At 45.3% G+C, this 15,864-nt stretch overlaps 1 protein-coding gene across 4 annotated transcripts in view; it reads right to left on the reverse strand.

Moving 5' to 3' along the window:
• The window catches only part of IL2RA (interleukin 2 receptor subunit alpha), a 47,368-nt gene extending 39,186 nt beyond the window's left edge, over positions 1-8,182 (reverse strand). For all 4 annotated transcript variants that reach the window (XR_009356458.1, XM_059183741.1, XM_059183740.1 and 1 more), the window contains exon 1: positions 7,888-8,182. Coding sequence is in view for 3 of the 4 variants with exons in the window: in XM_059183741.1 (XP_059039724.1) it covers positions 7,888-7,951 (64 nt within the window). In the remaining variant the exon portion in view is untranslated. The remainder of the gene's footprint in view (positions 1-7,887) is intronic.
• Positions 8,183-15,864: the final 7,682 nt, after the last annotated feature.

Below are 15,864 nucleotides of genomic sequence, written 5' to 3' on the forward strand. Positions count from 1 at the left end.
GGAGAGGAGCAACAGGAGTCAGAGTTTAAGACCCCAAGGAAGTGAGGGGACTGGAGAGGTCAGTTTGGTCCCTTGACTAGAGGCAAGGGCGGGCATGTGGCCCGAGGGTTTGCGTTATGGGAACACGAACCGGGGACAGCACTGCAGGAGCGGTGAGCCATAGCTCGGAGACACTTCCTTTGACTGTTCACAGAGTGAGAATCAACGTCTTTCTCCATGCGGCCCATGGATTTATGCCCTTAGCAGCAGTTTAGAAGAGTGAAGAATGCAGTCTCCCACCCCAGCTCTGCCTGGTTGCCCTACGCTGCGCAGCGTACTTAGCCTCTGCGAGCCTCAGTGTGCCCGCTGTAAAATGGAGGTGACAAGGAGGCCTTCCTGACTGTGAGCGCTACCCGAATGGACGCCCCGCATTCCCATAGTCCCTGAAGGAGTGTGTGCCGGCCATGGCTCTCCGCTCCTGTTAGGGTTCCTGCTGAAAGGTTCTGGGAACTAGGCGGAAACCAATCAGCCTGCAGGAGGCAGCAGGCATGGGGACGTGGCTTCCAGGCGGGCTTGCCTTTCTTGGCCCTCCGGTCCCAGGTCCCAGCTGACCGTTTCGCTCACCTGCTCCCGTTTCTCCCCTCACCCTGCGGCCTCCCCCTCCAGGCCGCCGGGCTTACTGGGGCGATTCTCCCTGATCTTCAGGGGAAAGGAACCAGCTGCCTCTTCAGAGCTTCCTTTTTATTCCTTAGAAACCTGCTGCTCTTGCTTCTACTGGTGGGAAAATCACTCAACAGCTCCTGGTCTCCAGCCACCAGCCTGCTTTCTCACGGCATATGGCAAGAGGCCGGTGGGGAACTTGCAGAGAAAACAACCCCCAAAAGCACATCTGACCATTCAGCCTCCTGCCTTCCACCCTGGGGCAGGCCTGCCTCGAGGCACAGAGCTCTGACCCGCATGTGCCTCCTCCCCTCTCCCTTCCCGGTGAGGTCGTCACCCTCACTTGTGTGCCTTAAGAGTTTTCTCCTGCCTGAAATCATCCTGTTTGCAGGATATCCGGTACCGAGTTGAGTTGTTGATCAAAAGCCCCAAGGGTTGCGTGCGTGAGGGCACTGGGATGGGTTGTCGGGAGGGAAGCTTCTAGAATCTAGCCTCATGGTACGCGGTTAGCTGCAGCCAGGTCAGGGCAAAATATGGATGTAGGGAAGTGAGACCCGGACTTTCTGACCATTATCGGGGGTCATGTGGTCCTGCTGATGCGGGGCCAGTGATTCATCATGCGAAGGAAATCAACCAAACACCGCTGGCATGTGTAGACGCCTAGAGGACGAATGTGAGGGGAGGACTCAGGTGTTTTTTGTCTGAGCAAAGGTATGTTTTTCATCAGAGAACCAACAGCACCTTGAGTCTCATTTTGCTCAGCACGTACACAGAAGCTTCGGTTAATACATGAAATAGGGGCCTTTTACTTCCCTGCGCTCGTCAACTCCTCAGTGTCCATTACAGAACCTGATCCATGTATACAGCTTAGCAAAATCATTAGAAAATACTGTCCTCCACCCCATGTCCTGAGAGTCACAAGCACAATTTCAGAGTCATTATGTCCTAGAGCCATGTTCTCTGAGAAGACTTTCCAGACTCTCCAGAAGCAGATTACCCACACCCTTTGGATCGCGATGGCACGCGTTGACCTCGCCACATACTACTCTGGAATATTTGATCTTGTATCTTTCCCAAATCAGTTTTCCCATTGTAGTTGCAAGTTCTACGCTGGTAGATACAATGTTTATTTCTTCTCTTACATGGTAGCCTTGCTACTCAAAATGGGGTCTTTGCACCAACAGCATGGGCCTCATATGGGAGCCTGTTTGAAACCAGAATCTCAATCCTCACCCCAGAGATCCTGAATCAGAATCTACATGACCATATTCCATGGTGATTTGTAAATATATTAAATTTTGGGAAGTACTGCATTAAGTCCCCTAATCTTAGTGAATAGAAATGAAATAATGGAATCAGACAACCACGGGAACCATCATTTTGTGGATTTCAATCCTAAATGGGTCTTAAATCATTTAAGGAACTTAGGAAAAAACTATTGTGTCCAGTTCTCATCTCCAGAGAGTCTACCCTAACTGGTCTTAACTGGTCTTGGGTGGGCTTGGATATCCTTTGTTAAAGCACTCCAGATACACACTGGGAACCTCTGCTTTAAATACATTTCCTGGTGAGACTTGCGTTCTCTTACCAGTGGATGCAAATCTGGGAGGAACCGTAGAACAAGTCAAATAGCCAAAAACTATCTGAGTAATCTTAGGGGGGAAAATACCTAAAATACCTAGAGATGACTACATTATCATTTGCCCCTAAACGGGTGACTTATTTGAAACCCTGGTGGGGTTCAGCGATGGGCACTGACTCATTAGCAGATACTCTTGGCTCTCCTTTGGCCGTCTTCTAGAAGGAACTGCTCAGCAGACCTTTCATCTCCACAAGCAGCTTGAGGGCAAGGACCACACACTCTTTCATCTTGGTGATCCTAACCCACCAGTGGACAGCTGCTTGTGTACCACCGAGAGTCCATGTAAAGATGTGCAGGAACATTGGACTGGAATTTAAGAGACCTGGATGCTAATCCCGGATCTCTGTTTTCCCTGGTTGCCTAGTGTTTTTGTTTTGTCGTTGGCACCCATCTCTTGCTGTCCTCCCTGCCTACAACCATGCCTCTTAAGTTGCCTTTGCCAAGCCAGCTACAGCTTTCTTTCCAGGGAGGGTAACTCTCTGTGTCTCACTCTCTCTGTTTATGACTACCAGTGTAGAGATGGTGAATATCAGTTCAGGATCTTGCCAGGTGACCGTGGTTTACAGGGAGGCTACAACCCAGAGAATTATACTCCAGGTTTTGTGTGTGTGCGTACATTTTTCGAAGGAGACAGAGCTCATCAAGTTTTCTCAAGGACTCACCCCTCAAAAAAGATTAAGAACCAAAAAAGCCAGATGGATTCTTGCTACCACAATGTTCTCCCTGTTGAGATGTTCAGGCTCTATATGGAGGAGTGACAAATGAGCTTCTCTGGGCTTTCTCCCTCCCTTGATGCTACCTGGGGCATTGGCTGACTCTACCAAAGAGGAAATTCCTGAAGAAATTATTATGAAGCCAAGAGAAGAAGAAGGTCCTTAACTGTCCTTAAGCTTTCCTCACATGATACCTGCCCCGAGGAAGAGCTGGACAAGAGACGAAGATCTCAGGAAGTTTAGAGTCTCCCAGGAGATTCTGAGGGCCCCTGGGTAGGCCATGGACTGATGTCAGGGTGGCACACATGGTCAGCCTGAAAAGAAACTGTCACAGATTCTAAATCCAAAGGGATCAGAGGCTCTCACTTCAGCCTCCTGCCTGGTTTGGCAAATCTCTCCACCTTATGTGATAACCTCGGATTGGAGCTTTGCTCAGCCACTTCCAGAGAAAGAGAGCCCTTTGTGGAGAGGAAAGGAGCAGAGGAATTTTTACTCCAAATGTTTGGCCAACTGGAAATTTGCCCAACACAAATAAAGCTATGGTTCAAGTTGTACCCTTTCAGAGACTTCCCCTTGCCCATGGCTTTTCTGTTTCTCACCACCGTCCAGAGTTTGGGGCAGGGCGCAGGCCGTGGACTGGATTGTGCTTTCTCTCCTAGAGCCGAAAACCTGTACTTGTTTGTGATCTTGGCTTTGCAAAATGTGAAAATCACATATCCTTAATTTCATTTTCAAGGAGGGGAGGTAAGATATCTGGGAGGGAGGCAGAGGGGAACTGGCACGGAAGGTTGGAAAGACACCAGAAGGCCACCCTGTCCCTCTTCCTTGCACCCCTCGATGGCCCCAGAAGTGGCCAGACAGCTCTACTGGAACATTTCCAGGGGCAGAGGGCTTGTAACTTTTGAAGCCATCCATTGAATGAGGACCTATCCTTTTCTCACGGGAAATGGCCAAGGATAAAGAGAGGAGAAACAGATTCCCACTCGTGTAGGACCGCTCCAGTGAGGAACAAGGAAATGGTTTGAGGGCGAAGACTCCCCGAGGAAGCAAACAAGCAGCAGGATGCGTCACCAGCCCTCGGTGGTGTTTTGGTCTTGACGCTTACAACTGCGGCATGTACGGAAGCAGTGGGTCATGGCTAAGCGCTGTGGCGTAGCTTTCAAGAGTTGGAAATAACCTGCTGTGACATGCCAGGCTTCGCTACTCTGCCACTTCAATGTCTCTTTAGCCCAGACCTTGTGTGTGTCTCTTCAGTCTGGAAACTTTTTCGTCTGAAAATACCCTCACTTGAAAATGCCTTTTAAGCAGAGCTTATTTTAGTTCCTTTTCAGAATTTTTGACAGAACAACAAGAGTCTCAAAACCTTCTCTTTCGTGCTTCTCATTTTATAGGGAGAAACTGAGGCCCGGGGAGCGAGGGGCAGTTTGTCAAAAGTCATGCTGTTCACATGTCTGGTCTTCTATCCTCCAACAATGCTTGTTAGGATGGGCCTTGGCTCACTTTCAAGGTTCGATTTTCTCCCAATTCTTCTCTCCACTGACCTGAGGTGATAGACCCCACTTTCTAAAGGAACGTTTCAAAGTTGTTTTTGTTTTTAAGTTTCTCCTGACCCCTGGGCAAGGAGGGAAGCAAAGAAGTTCACTTGAACAGCTCCCATGTTGTGGAATAGCCTGACTCAGGGGTGACTCTAGCTATTACAGCAACAACTTCCACCCGACCTAACAGAGAAGTATCCAGAATCCTCAAGACTTAGCCAAAGAAATTTAAGAATACTTCTCTTTGAGATGAGTGGGTCCAAGTGTTGGAGTTCTAGGAATCAACAAGGGTTCTTTACTAGCCCCTCTAACTGACCATGGGTGAAGTCACTTTTTTGCGTGCCTTGCTTGGGTCAAATCTAAAATGGAGCGTACGTACAGGTGACGTACAGCACTGCCTATGTAAGACATGCTGTTTTAAGAAAGTAGCAACTGGGGTGCGCCTGGGTGGCTCAGCGGGTTAAAGCCTCTGCCTTCGGCTCAGGTCATGATCCCAGGGTCTTGGGATCGAGCCCCACGTCGGGCTTTCTGCTCGGTGGGGAGCCTGCTTCCTCCTCTCTCTCTGCCTGTCTCTCTGCCTACTTGTGATTTCTGTCTGTCCAATAAATAAAATAAAATCTTAAAAAAAAAAAAAAAAAGAAAGTAGCAACTGATCTGTAAGACATTCCCTAAGCTTACCAAAGCCCTGTCTCTCCAAAGTGTGTCTTGAACATGAGCAGAGTCAACCATGGTAACAATGCTTTGGGATCTGAAGAAATGGAATGCTTAGATGTGGAGAGTGAAGCATTTTGGGTTTTAATGACAAACTTGAAGAGGGGAAATCCCAGTGTGGGCAGCAGTCTTTACAAGAAGGGATAATTAGACAAAAATATCATCTTAATGGGTTTCCGCACTTTGGGTTTTTTTTTTTTTTTTTTAAATTTAGGGGATGAAGATTTGATCACAGAATTCCTAGAATGAAAGAAAGATGATGAAAGCACAGATAAACTTTCAGAATTTCCACAATTCTGAGAAAGGTGCCTTCGCTAACGTGCCATGTTGGTAACATCAGGAGAATTCTCTTTTTAACCACATCCCAGGACCCAGTAATACAGAGACTAAAAACACTGAAGTTGACTAATACATCCTCTGCAACCCATCACAATTTTAACTGGCGGCTTTGGAAATTTTCAGAATGAAAATCTGCCTTATGAATCAGCTAGAAATTGCATCTGTTGACAGTCTGTTTGATTTCGTTAGAGACCTCTCCCCCCTGAGGAATAAAAAGTCTTGTTTATTTTAAGACTGGGTTCCTCCTCTTGGAGGAAAAGGTCTGAGATGAGGTTCTTTCTTATCCTGGGGTGGTTCCTAAACTATGTTAATCCAAGAAACTCAACCCATTTCACTCTTTGGCCACCAAGTCTTCATTAGCCTCTTGACAGGACTATTTTAGGGGCCTCGCAACTTGTCTCTGTGCACCTGATCTCCCTCCACTCTATGCAAGGGTCATCTCCACAGACGTGTCTGCAATGAATGGGAAAATCGTAAGTCAGGGAGCCCCGGGTTGGAACGCCAACTCTGTCCCTGTCTGTGTGACTTCTGAGTTTTGGGTTCTTCACCCAGTGAGGTTGTGATATCCACACTGCGAAGTGGTTATGAGGATGAAAATGAGACTTAACATGTCTAGCACAAGGAAGGCGCTCTGTAAATGGTCATGGTCATTTTTATTGTCTAGCAGTCATTGGATCGTCCATTTGACCCCATCCTATATTTTCATACTCGATCCCCAATGTCCCCACATGCTCATCCAGTCTTGGGGGCCACAACAAACCTCCTGCTGTTCCCTCATCTTCTGATGTGTCTTTGGTCATAGGGCCTTTCTATCTGGAATGTCCACTTGGGCAACTTTACTGGTCTCTCAGGGCTCTCTTTGCACGCTACTGTCATGCAGCTTCTCTGTTTGTCCTGCTCACAGAGATTCCGTCACATTCTAATCCACAGTACTGCCCTGGTCCCCATGCCTTTCCTTCCCTTGCTAGGTTATAAGTCTCTCAAGGATTGAGACTATGTCTCGTTCATTTTTGTATTTCCTACGGTGTTGAGATGGAGACTGAGAGGTACTGAATAGACTTTTGGAGACCTGAGTGAATGGACGATTTCTCATAATACTCCCACTTGCCCCATGGCCACCAAGACCATTCATATCTGCAGATAAGTCACCAGTGGCTAGCAATAACACAGGTTTACTGGAAATGTGTTTCCCAGATATGCTGTAAAGGCTTTTCTGTTCTAGCTTGGACTGTCCTCTCACTTTGCAAAGATCATAATGAAACAGAAGTCATCGCATAAACCTTCCAGAAATCATGCCTTCTTCAACTCCGCAATAAAGAAATTCCTACCCCTGGGTCAGCTCACAGCTCCACATAACCTAGCTACTTCACAAAGTAAGCAAAAAGAAGTGCAGCCACACGCTTCACTTCTTAACACACCTTTCTATGGCTGGTTAGCATTATTATTCATCTAGAAATTAAGGCTATGAAATTGTAGACTTTGATATCTTATCTGTCCTTTTGGGTAAGCAAGGGAAGAAGTTATTAGAAAATTCACACTCAATTAGGGAAGGTGGTTTGAGGTAGAAGTTAGCGGTTTCTGATTTGTTAAAAAAAAAAAAAATCTTTGACAAAACCCATTTGAAAGGATGAATGAAATCCAAAATTTGCATATGTGTGTGTGTATATATACACATATGGATACATGCATACGTACACATAAAGTCATAAGAAAAAGTAGAGTTCTTAAAGTGAGTACACTTATGCTTTCTAAAATTTCTATAATGTTGCACATGTAAGGAAAATCCTCGATATTATTTCCTGAGGCAGTTAAAAATAACATATACATCCTCGAAGCCAAACTTAAAATTACCCCGATATTTCCTATATCGGGGCACTGAGATTACTGACATCTCAGGACATTACCTTGGTTTTAGAGAGATTCCTAGTAGATTTTTCTTGTTATCTTACACCTGGTTGGTGCCATGAAAAACCAAATCCATTGGAAAATAAGAGGAAATTTCTTGAGGAACCTGCTCATTAGTAGCCCCGTTCACATTCCGTTATCATGCTACTCCATTCACCCCAGAGATAACAAAGACTGAGTGGCAGGAGATCCCCAGTTTCAAGCTCTGTTTATAGATCGGGGATGACGGAAGCCTAACATGGGGTCCTGGGGGGGGAGTCATGGACAAGGCGTAGACCCCAAGATTCAACCCCTTTGTTTGCATTTTCTACGTAAGCAACTCCCCACTCCTGATTCTGTGGCTGGGAAGAGGTAACATCCATTAGCCTTACCCAGATTCTGAAGGCACCCCGTGACCTCTTACCTGTCATGTGGCCAGATACTGTGATGAAGGTAGAGATTCCCCACATCAGCAAGCTTGGCTCCATCGTCCTGGCACGTGGGATCAGCCGCCTTCTTGAGGGCAGAGGAGAGAAGGTGTTTCTTGGCAGAAGGTCAAGTTTCCTATCAGCCTCTGACTCGCACCCTGCCGGGAGGATGGGAGATGAAAGGACCTCAGTCGGTCCGGACCGTCACCCTCGCTGCGGTCTCTCTAGTCTCTAGGACAGTCTGGAGTCGCTCTCATTAGGCTGCTTTGTTCAGTCAGGAAATTGTGCCTGGCCCTCTCTAGTCTCAAATATAGGAAGTGGTTTTAACCAGGTTTTTTTTCAAATTCAATTGCTGGGAGGTGTGGGCTGGAGGGGGGTGTGTGTGTGTGAGAAGGATTGGACTTGACGTATGAATTCTGTCTTCAGCTTCACCCAGAGAAGGGAAGGGAGATTCCCCCGCCGCCGAGAGAGGGTGAGCGAGCATTTCTTGGCAGTGGTCTCCTTTCACATTTCATAAATCGACCTCACTGTGAAATCGAGGTCCTCCCCCAGACTTGCAGCTCCCTGGGGAGTCAGCAGGTCCCACACGAGATGGGTGGGAACCATGGCGGGGTCTTCAATATTGAGGGAGGGAATTGAAAAGGAAACAGACTGACCCATACTCGGAATGCATGAATGGTCTCTCGACATCTATATTAAGTCGTGGCTATAATCATTTCACCACGATGTCCAGGTTTTTGAATGTGAGGTGTCATTTTACAAGGTATTTTGCCTCCAGATTTGTCTTTCTCTTAAAGGGTCATACGAGAAGTTGGCTTTTGGGGAACCCAGGTGGATCAGTCGGTTAAGTATCCGTGTTCAGCTCAGGTCATGGTCAGGGTCCTAGGCTGGAATCCCACATCGGGGCTCCCTACTCAGTAGGCAGTCTGCTTCTCCTTCTCCCCGTGCCCCTGCTTTCTCTCTTTCTTTCTCTCTCTCTGATAAATAAAGGAAATCTTTAAAACGTGGGCTTTGGTTTTAAACTTTGGACTCCCCCCCCCAAATTAAATCTTTCTTCCTTGTTGAATTATCAGAGTTACCTTCTGCTTTTCATGAAATGGTTGACTGTGTTCTGCTGTCCAGAAATTCATGTCCATTAACAATCATCTAGTTATCACAAAATATAGTTTTTTAAGTATTCAAAAGCAAGCAAAGGGAAGACCGTCTGAGCAAACCAAAGTACTTCACAGTACCAATATGTATTATCTCCACCTCTGACATTCTTTCAGAAAAGCAAGTAGCTCTGAAGACAGCCTTGGAATTCTGCAAATGAACTGTGGGTCATTTCCTAGCTGAGTGCCAGAGTCTGCAGAGAAAAACAGTCAACTGCTCTCTTTCTGGGATACTTATCAAAGTGTGACGAGATTATTTTTTTAAGATTCCAGAGCGGGCTTATCCTCACTGCTAGAAGCACGTTCAACCCCACACAGGGGAGGGCAGCAAATCCTGTTTTCTCCAGAGTCTGCCCCACTGATCAAAATTTCCAATTTAAGGGAATTTTACTAGACATAGTTATCACTGCATAATTTTGAAACAAACTTACAGAAAAATTTTAAGTACAATACAAATACCTCCTCCCAATAAACTATGTCAGAATTGTTGCCGGTGGAACATTCCTTTGCCCCGAATACTTCAGTGAGTATTTCTGACCAACAGAGAAATTCCCCAGCATCACTACAACTATCGGTTAGGCAACAGGGTTGCTGCATTACTGCCCCCTGTCCTTGGACCCAGGTTCCTCTAGTTGTCTCGGTGGCTCCTCCCAGCAAAAGGATCCAGTTCAAAACCATTTCTTGCATCTCATTGTCGCGTGCCTCTAGCAGGTCCTTGGTCTTTTCTTGGCTTTCGTGACCTGACCCACTGGAAGATAACAGATAAGTCACTTTGTAGATTCTCCCTCAGTTTGGATTTATAGACTGTTTCCTGGTGATTCGATTTAGTTTTGTGTCTTTGGCAGGAATAATGTGGAAGTGGGGCTGTGTTCTTACCTCACACCCTTTCATCCCATTACTGATGACGTTTACTCTGGTCAGTTGGTTAAATAAAATGGTATCTGCCAGGTACCCATGCTTTAGAGACACTGTTTTCCTCTTTGTATTAAATATTCTGTGATAGGATTTAATATCCGTTATTGACTCATTTATTTATATCTATGTGGACCCCTGCTCTTTTATTTTATGCAGTAGGTTATAATCTGTTATTGTTCATTTCAGTGCTCAGATTCTCCCCATTTGTCAGTTGGGAGCCCATTCAAGCTGGCTTCTCTGTCCTTTTGATGTGCCTCATCATTCCTCTTGAGTACTTCTTGCTTTGGGGGCATAAAAAGATTTTCTGGGCTCCTCTTTTACTTTCTCTTTCTCAGCCCTGGAATCAGTCATTTATCCAAAGACCCTGGTTCCTGGGCGCCTGGGTGGCTCAGTGGGTTGGGCCGCTGCCTTCGGCTCAGGTCATGATCTCAGGGTCTTGGGATCGAGTCCCGCATCGGGCTCTCTGCTCGGTGGGGAGCCTGCTTCCTCCTCTCTCTCTCTGCCTGCCTCTCTGCCTACTTGTAATCTCTCTCTGTCAAATAAATAAATAAATCTTTAAAAAAAAAAAAAAAGACCCTGGTTCCTTTAGAGGAAAACAGACTTTAGAAGCCACTATGTGCTCAATGGTGTGCTCATTGCCATCGGGGAAGAACTAATCCCAGGCTCTCCCAATGGGCAAAGCTAGGGAATATATGCATGTACAGTACATGTATGTACACACACATATGCACACACACACACATTCACCCTCACCTTTCTGTCTATATGTTTTCTACACCCATCTATGCATATTGAAAATCATGAATGTGTTCACTCTGATACTTCCCAACATCCCACTTTCGATCTAATACCACAGGGTTGAATTCTAATTTTCTCCTTTCCTATCTTTTTAACTCCCTTCCCTGGCGGTGGGAAATTTGGTTTCCATTATCTCTAGTCTCGACATTTTTTTATAAAGCCCCCTGTATGTTATCAGCCTCTTACTCCTGCCACGATTCCTTGCCCCACATGGATTCCCTCCTTTCCCTGCTCAGGCTCTGAATTCCTACTCTGAGTCAACTCCCAAACTCAGAGGCAATGAGTCAGGCTCTGACAGCCCTTACCAGGCTAGCCCTCCACACCTCACGGATGTGCTTCTGGCCCTGTGTGGGTGCGTCACCACTATGCTGGGCCCTTCCTTTTGGGGATGACCTTCTCCACTTGCTTGGGTTCCACTACCAACCCCACGCGTGAACGTCATTCCCATCTCACGTGGGCTCAGATAGCCCTTGCCAATCGGCCTGTCTTTTTGGGCCCCTCTCACGCTGATCAGGTTCTAACTTCCCCCACTGGACCGCTCCCTGTGGGGACCCCCACTCCATTCTGCTTAGACCCTGACTCCTCCTTTTAGACAGTCTCCCTATGGAGACACCTTCCTCACTACCTTTGGGCTGTGACCCCACCACTGTTCTGGGCAACTGTGCCACATTCCACCAGAAGCCACATTAGGCTCCCGTGCTTTGCTCTCCCTGAAAGATTTAGGACTGAATTGTTCAAAAAAGGAAGGGGAAAAGGCTGGCTAGTGGCTACCAGCAAGACTAAAGTACTAAAAGGAAACTAAGGCCACAATGGGAAATGCAGACACGTTCAGAGAATGAGCACTTAGGTAATGAAGAAGCAAATAAAACCATGATCGCCTCCAAGATTTTTCGTGTGCTTCATGATTTCTTAAACCCTAGAAGGTCTTAGCAATTAATATTTCTTGAGGGAAAGTGACAATTACCTAAAGTTCACTAATACTTTCAATTTTATGTCGGCTTCTTTTTCCTTTATGAAGTTAAAGTAAAATTAAATTTAATGATATTTATTTACAAATTGTTTGAGGATCAAAGAAATACTAACCAGGACTCGTAATGTACGTTTGGATTAAAGTAGACAACAGAAGTTAATCTCACAAATTAATTTAATTTCTTTATAAAATAATCAAAATTTGAAGCATGATATTTTTTGCTTTACAATAGAACCTCCCTCAGCTCCTCCTCATAATAATTAGAAGAGCTAGATCTATTTTATTTTATTAGTAACAAAGTGATAAGGTCTTAGTAAAATAGATTAAATATCTTTTGTTTTTCATTTTTATTATAAAAACAGTATACAAATTACTTTTTTAAGATGTATTTCTTGGGTGCCTGGGTGGCTCAGTGGGTTAAGCCGCTGCCTTCGGCTCAGGTCATGATCTCAGGGTCCTGGGATCGAGTCCCGCCTCGGGCTCTCTGCTCAGCAGGGAGCCTGCTTCCTCCTCTCTCTCTCTCTCTGCCTGCTTCTCTGCCTACTTGTGATTTCTCTCTGTCAAATAAATAAAATCTTAAAAAAAAAAAAAGATGTATTTCTTATTTTTAGAGAAAGCATGTATGAGGATGAGTCAGGCGAGGGAAAGAGGGAGAGAGAGAATCTCCAGCAGACTCCGCACTGAGTCAGGAACCTGGCACGGAGCTCCATTGCAGGACCCATGAGATCATGACCCAAGTCAAAACCAAGAGCCGGCCACTCAACCCAGATGCCCCAGTAACAAATTGTTAAAATGGAAATAGTGATTTGGCTATGGGAGGCTTGGGAATGTCTTCTACTCATTTACCCGAGAAGAAAGGAAGAATGATTTTGGTGAGCTGTTGGAGGTCTCCAACACACTGTCGTGTTGTGATTGTCAATTCACTGGTCTCTGGTCTGTCACGTAACTTGGGTTTTAATTTCATCCTGTGCTTACGACGTTACCCAATTTAGCGAATACCCAACATGTATATATCCCACAGCCCTGCAGACTCACCTCTGTGACTAGAAGAATTTTAAATGGTTCTGCCACTGGGACTGACATGAACAAGCAGCAAGACTTAACATTTCTAAGTGAATATGAAAAAAAATGCAACCTGAGATTTCTTGAAAAAGGAGAAGTGAGCTTCTGAAGGCAAATTAGCTGACAGGTTTTTTTGAAGCCACGTGCAATTTCTATGCTCTTCTCTTTCCCCCTACATACCAGTGTAAGCGTGTAAGGACTGTCAAATGTGGCCTTCGTCACAAGGACCTAACCAAGCCAACAATCCTCATAAAAATTACAGTTATTTGGTTTAGAAGCTGCCCCCAAAGCATTTTCTTAGCTTCTAAGCAAAAACATTTTTACCTTATCCTTCCCAAATATGGAGACTCTGCCATTTTGCTTTAAACAATAAATCTAACTCAATGATTCCATTGTGTGACATGTTGTAATTTGAAGTTTCTTCCTAATATTAAAATTTCGCGGGTGCCTGGGTGGCTCAGTGGGTTGAGCCGCTGCCTTCGGCTCAGGTCATGATCTCAGGGTCCTGGGATCGAGTCCCGCATCGGGCTCTCTGCTCAGCAGGGAGCCTGCTTCCTCCTCTCTCTCTCTCTGCCTGCCTCTCTGCCTACTTGTGATCTCCGTCTGTCAAATAAATAAATAAAATCTTTAAAAAAAAAATTAAAAAAAATAAAAAAATAAAAATAAAAAAAAAATAAAATTTCGCATAGGGGCGCCTGGGTGGCTCAGTGGGTTGAGCCGCTGCCTTCGGCTCAGGTCATGATCTCAGGGTCCTGGGATCGAGTCCCGCATCGGGCTCTCTGCTCGGTGGGGAGCCTGCTTCCCTCTCTCTCTCTCTGCCTGCCTCTCCATCTACTTGTGATTTCTCTCTGTCAAATAAATAAATAAAATCTTTTAAAAAAATTTCACATAAACATATCTTGACATTTGAAACAAGAAGTTGTTGAAGGTCAAGCAGCTAAGGAATTCCTAGGACCACTAATAAAGCAGCACAAAAAAATACCTTTAAAGTTACTGATGGTCTTTATAAAATAATCATATTAATGAAAAGTTTCAAAATAATACCAGATCACAAAGGCCTCACAATTTTTCTGACAAAATAAGAGGACCAACTCTTGGTACTAAGACAGACTAATCTAAAACAAATAGCTGACTTTTACAGTTTGCACCGAGTGACCTTTCAGTCCTTTTTCCTGGCCTTGAGCTTTCTAGTTAATGTCACACTGCTCAGTGCAGACACAGAAGATCTAGGGAGAGGAGAAGGTGGCAGAACCATTTTGTCATGAATTATACATCAACTCACAGTGACCCTCTGTATACCAAAGCTGCTGTGGTTAAAGAATTTACAGTTGAGATGGAAAGACATATGAGAATCACTGCCTCCAAGAGGTCTTTTCTAATCGTATCTACTCAGTCCTAGTACCTGTCATGCTGTCCCATAATCCACTGTTTATATGCTGTTATACTGCTATTTGTGAAGACAATTATGCGTAAAAATATAACTAGCCTAACAAAGCAACTGCAGGCAAATTCTTTGTGAGCCTATGTCCAAGTTTTGTTTCCAGCCTGCTGAAGGAGGTAATTTCCAATGAGTCCAATTCAAAGATTTCTTTTCTAGTAGGTGGTTTTGCTTTGTTTTTGGAAGAAAAAGTAGCTAGATGGCATTGATAGATTAGGCTCAAGGAAGGAACATTTGGTTAAAGGTAACTGGGTTCCTCACAGGACGGGTGGTCAACTCTGCAAGTTGAGTCTCAGTTAATCAGGAAATTGCTCAACCCTGTTACCAGAAAAGCTTGGTACTTCCCAGAAGAAACTCTTCCTTACATCAGACAACAAATGGCTGACCGATCTGCCTTAATTTAGGCTTGAAAAATAATTTTCTTATGGTAAAAAATGGCAAATAAAAATGGTCATGATAAGAACAGCAGAAAGTCAGGAAGGGAAAATTTAGTGGGTTGGTATGATCAAGGAAGGCCTAAGAATTGTCCTTGAGGGGTCAGTGCAGCCTTGGTAAGACATTCTGAGGTAACAAGGCACGGTCTGCATTTGGGCAGAAGAAGAGCCAGGTAGACAGGCGGTGGAAGCTATGGGTAGAAATGTCACCTGGATTCAAACTGGGGTGGACCATGATGGACATTATAAGATATCTGGACTTTAACCACTGAAGATGTCAAAGAGGGAGTGGGACAACACCCACATGATGCCTGAGCTGGGGACGGCCACCAGGAGATCTTGAGAGTATAGAGATGCTACGATAGTCCCCAGGCATGAAAGAATGAGGCCCTGAATCAAGTGACACAAGTTGGAATGGCAAGGAGGAATGATGTCCAGACAACTTGCAAAGGAAAAATGCAGCCTTTGACCTGGCATACAGGGGCAAGAAGTAAAGAGTGGAAGTTGTGGGCTTTGGTAGAGGTAGAACTCACTGATTTGAGTCTCATCTTTTCCCTTCCTTGAAAGTTCCCTGGGGAAGATGCTAGTGAACACGGAACAAAGGGGCCAGCAAGGGTAGATGGGAGGAGGCAACAGGGGGTAAATCCAGGTGCCTGAGCCCGAGGTTAGGTGAGGGGCAGAAAGGCGGTGCCATTGATGGACAAGAGTTAGTTGTTCACTGTTGGTTGCTCTCTCGCTCCCACTCTGCTGGGTGGTCCTTCAAGGAGGAACTCTGTTTTTGACATTTATCATCCAGACTATCCTAAACCTTGGTTCCCCCATCTCTTCCATCACCCCACTGATGAGTAGCTAGCTTGCAGCAGAAATGATATCTAGGGGATAAGGGAGAAGGGGGTGAAAGAGGAGCAGGTGAAGAGAAAAGACGCGAGAAATCTATCACCTTCTTTCACTTTCCCCTCACTTACCATGATGGCTTGTCGTTTTGATGGCCCTTTCAACAATGCCCCTAGTCCCAAGTGGCACATATTCTCCTTTGAAAGAAAGGTAAAAGAGATGGATCTTGAATGACTGGAAGCAGAAACAAAAAATGAGGAGAAAGGCGGGATAAGGAAGAAAGAGATAAGAAAGCCGTGATCACAGGGAGGGATGGTGGGTCCTATAGGTGATGAGGTAACACAGCTGATTCCTATCTGTCAACGATGGTG

Source organism: Mustela lutreola, chromosome 8 (assembly GCF_030435805.1).
Source record: "Mustela lutreola isolate mMusLut2 chromosome 8, mMusLut2.pri, whole genome shotgun sequence".
Classification (NCBI taxonomy): domain Eukaryota; kingdom Metazoa; phylum Chordata; class Mammalia; order Carnivora; family Mustelidae; genus Mustela; species Mustela lutreola.